We start from the raw sequence: 2,185 nt of genomic DNA on the forward strand, positions 1-2,185 counted from the left end.
GAGCGCGGCCTGGGAGTTAAGGGAAGGGCGGCGGCGCGTGGGAGGCGCACGGCGGGGAGAGGGGTCGGCGCCGCCGGGATCTCAGCGATCTGTACTGCGGTTTTGTTCTGGGGGCGGCTCCTCGTTTGCGGCAGCGAGCAGGTGTTGATTATACCCTGGTGTGCGCAGGTTGTGGTGGAAGGCGACCCGGGGGACTTCTTCTACATCATATTGGACGGGGAGGCCGTGGTGTACCAGAACACGCTGCAGGTGCGGCCGCGGCGCAGGGGACCTGGGGCACGCGCCGTGCCGTCTGATCGGCGCAGCTCGACGGCGCCGGAGGTCTTTGGGCACCACTTCCGTGGGCGCGAGACCGGGGCGTGGGCGACCTCGGGGCCAGGCCTCTCACTCGCCAGCTGCGCCCTTGGCCCCACCCTCTGTCCGCCCGTCTCCCCCGTCCTTGCACGTCCCCCGCGCCGGTCTAGGGGCCGCGCAAGGTGAACCATTTGTTCAAGGCGGACTTCTTCGGGGAGAGGGCGCTGCTGGAGGACGCCCCAAGGTGCGTCCCCGCGCGCGCCGGCCCGCTCCTCGCTGCCGTGCCGCCTGCGCGGACGCGGCAGCGGCGGCGGCTGCGAGCAGCCCACTGCCAGGGCGCGGCGCGGGCACATGCGATGGGTCATGCGAGGCCGCGGTCACGCGTCGCTGTCGCGTGGCTTTGAAGGTGTGTGTTCCTTCGCATGCCCGGATGCGCTTTCACACGCAGGATGGCGACGGTGCAGGCGCACACCAAGCTGACGTGCCTGGCGTTGGCGCGGGAGGAGTTTGTGCAGCTGCTGGGGCCCCTGCAGAAGCTGATGGAGCGTGAGAAGTCGCCGCAGGCGCGTGGGCGGCAGACGGGCGGGCTGGGGGTTGGGGGTTGCAGCCGGCTCGACCGCCACGGATCGCTGCTCTCAATTCGTCCACGCATGGCGGCTTGCAATGCTGCCATGCACTTGCTTGCTTGATCGGCCGCCCCTCTGCCGGTTTCACCCGCCGCGCCGCGCGGGCTCTCGGTCCCCTAATGCCGCATGTGTAGCGGTTGGATGCCCATCTTTCAGACGGCGCCGCCTGCGACGTTTTTGCGCACACACACGCCCTCCTTCGCCGCCGGCGCGCGCGCAGGTAATTGCCCAGCGGCTCAGCAAGCTGGCGACCTTCAAGCGGCACGGCGCCAGCCACGGGCGGCAGCCGGCGGAGGTCCTGATAAAGCGCCGCAAGCGGGGGCGCAACGGCGAGACGGCGTGGGAGGTGGTGCGGGCGCGGGGACACCTGGATGAGGTGCAGGAGCTCAGGCGCGGCGGCAGCAAGCTGGGTGGGTTGCGGCCGGGCGCGTCGCGTCGTCGTGTCCTGCGGGGGCGGCTGCGCCGCGCGCTTTGTTGTGGATTGGGGAGCGGGGCGCAGTGCAGGGGCGCGGGCGGGGGCGGTGCCAGGCAGCAGGGGTTTCAGGGCAAACGCGCGCGGCGGCCTGCATTCAGGGCTTGCAAGCCACTGCTTTATGGGGGTGTCGAGTGTCTGAGGAAAGTGGATGTTGAGGGAAAGGGGAGGGACCACGGGTGCAGGGCTGGGATCCGCCGCGCCCCCTGGGGCGCGGAGTGCTGCCCACTCTGCTTACGGGCCAGCTCACTCGACCTGATTGGGCACCCCCGCCTTGCCCGCCCCCTCAGAGGAGCTGGCCAACTACCGGCCCCCCTCGGGCGGCGGCGGCCGCCCCGACGACGGCGGCGGCGTCGACCACAACGCGGCGCCGTCGCTGACGCTGACGGAGGGCGCGGTGCTGGGGGGCGGCGCGTTCAGCCGTGTGAGCGTGGTCACGGAGGACAGCACGGGCCGCAGCTACGCCATGAAGCGGATGCGCAAGTCAGCAGTGGTGCAGTGCCCGGAGCACGTGTTCTGCGAGCAGGTGCGGCGCCGGCGCGGCGCGGGCGTTGATGCGGCGCGTACGCGCGCTTCAGCGGTCTGTGCCGTGGGGCGCCCAACCGAGGGCGGCGTCCGTGGTAATTCTGGAACGCGCCAGGCTGGGATGGCTTAGAACATGCAGAGTATCTGGTGGGCTTGGACAGGACACACGTGAATCCGACGCCGCCAAGCCCGCAAGCAATGCGCCCGTGCTCCCGCGCGGCCAAGCCGCCCCAGCCTCTGCTGCGCGCGAGCTCGTGAGCCTCCCCCC

General features: G+C 71.1%; 1 protein-coding gene across 1 annotated transcript; it reads left to right on the forward strand.

Annotated features, from left to right (window-relative positions):
* Positions 1–743: 743 nt before the first annotated feature.
* MNEG_16537 (cyclic nucleotide dependent protein kinase) lies at positions 744–2,047 on the forward strand (the record flags this gene model as incomplete). Its single annotated transcript, XM_014034993.1, has 4 exons — positions 744–887; positions 1,141–1,330; positions 1,683–1,918; positions 2,033–2,047. The coding sequence occupies 4 exons, from the start codon at positions 744–746 to the stop codon at positions 2,045–2,047; spliced, it is 585 nt and encodes a 194-aa protein (XP_013890447.1).
* Positions 2,048–2,185: the final 138 nt, after the last annotated feature.

This window comes from Monoraphidium neglectum (genome assembly GCF_000611645.1).
Source record: "Monoraphidium neglectum strain SAG 48.87 unplaced genomic scaffold scaffold06483, whole genome shotgun sequence".
Lineage (NCBI taxonomy): Eukaryota > Viridiplantae > Chlorophyta > Chlorophyceae > Sphaeropleales > Selenastraceae > Monoraphidium > Monoraphidium neglectum.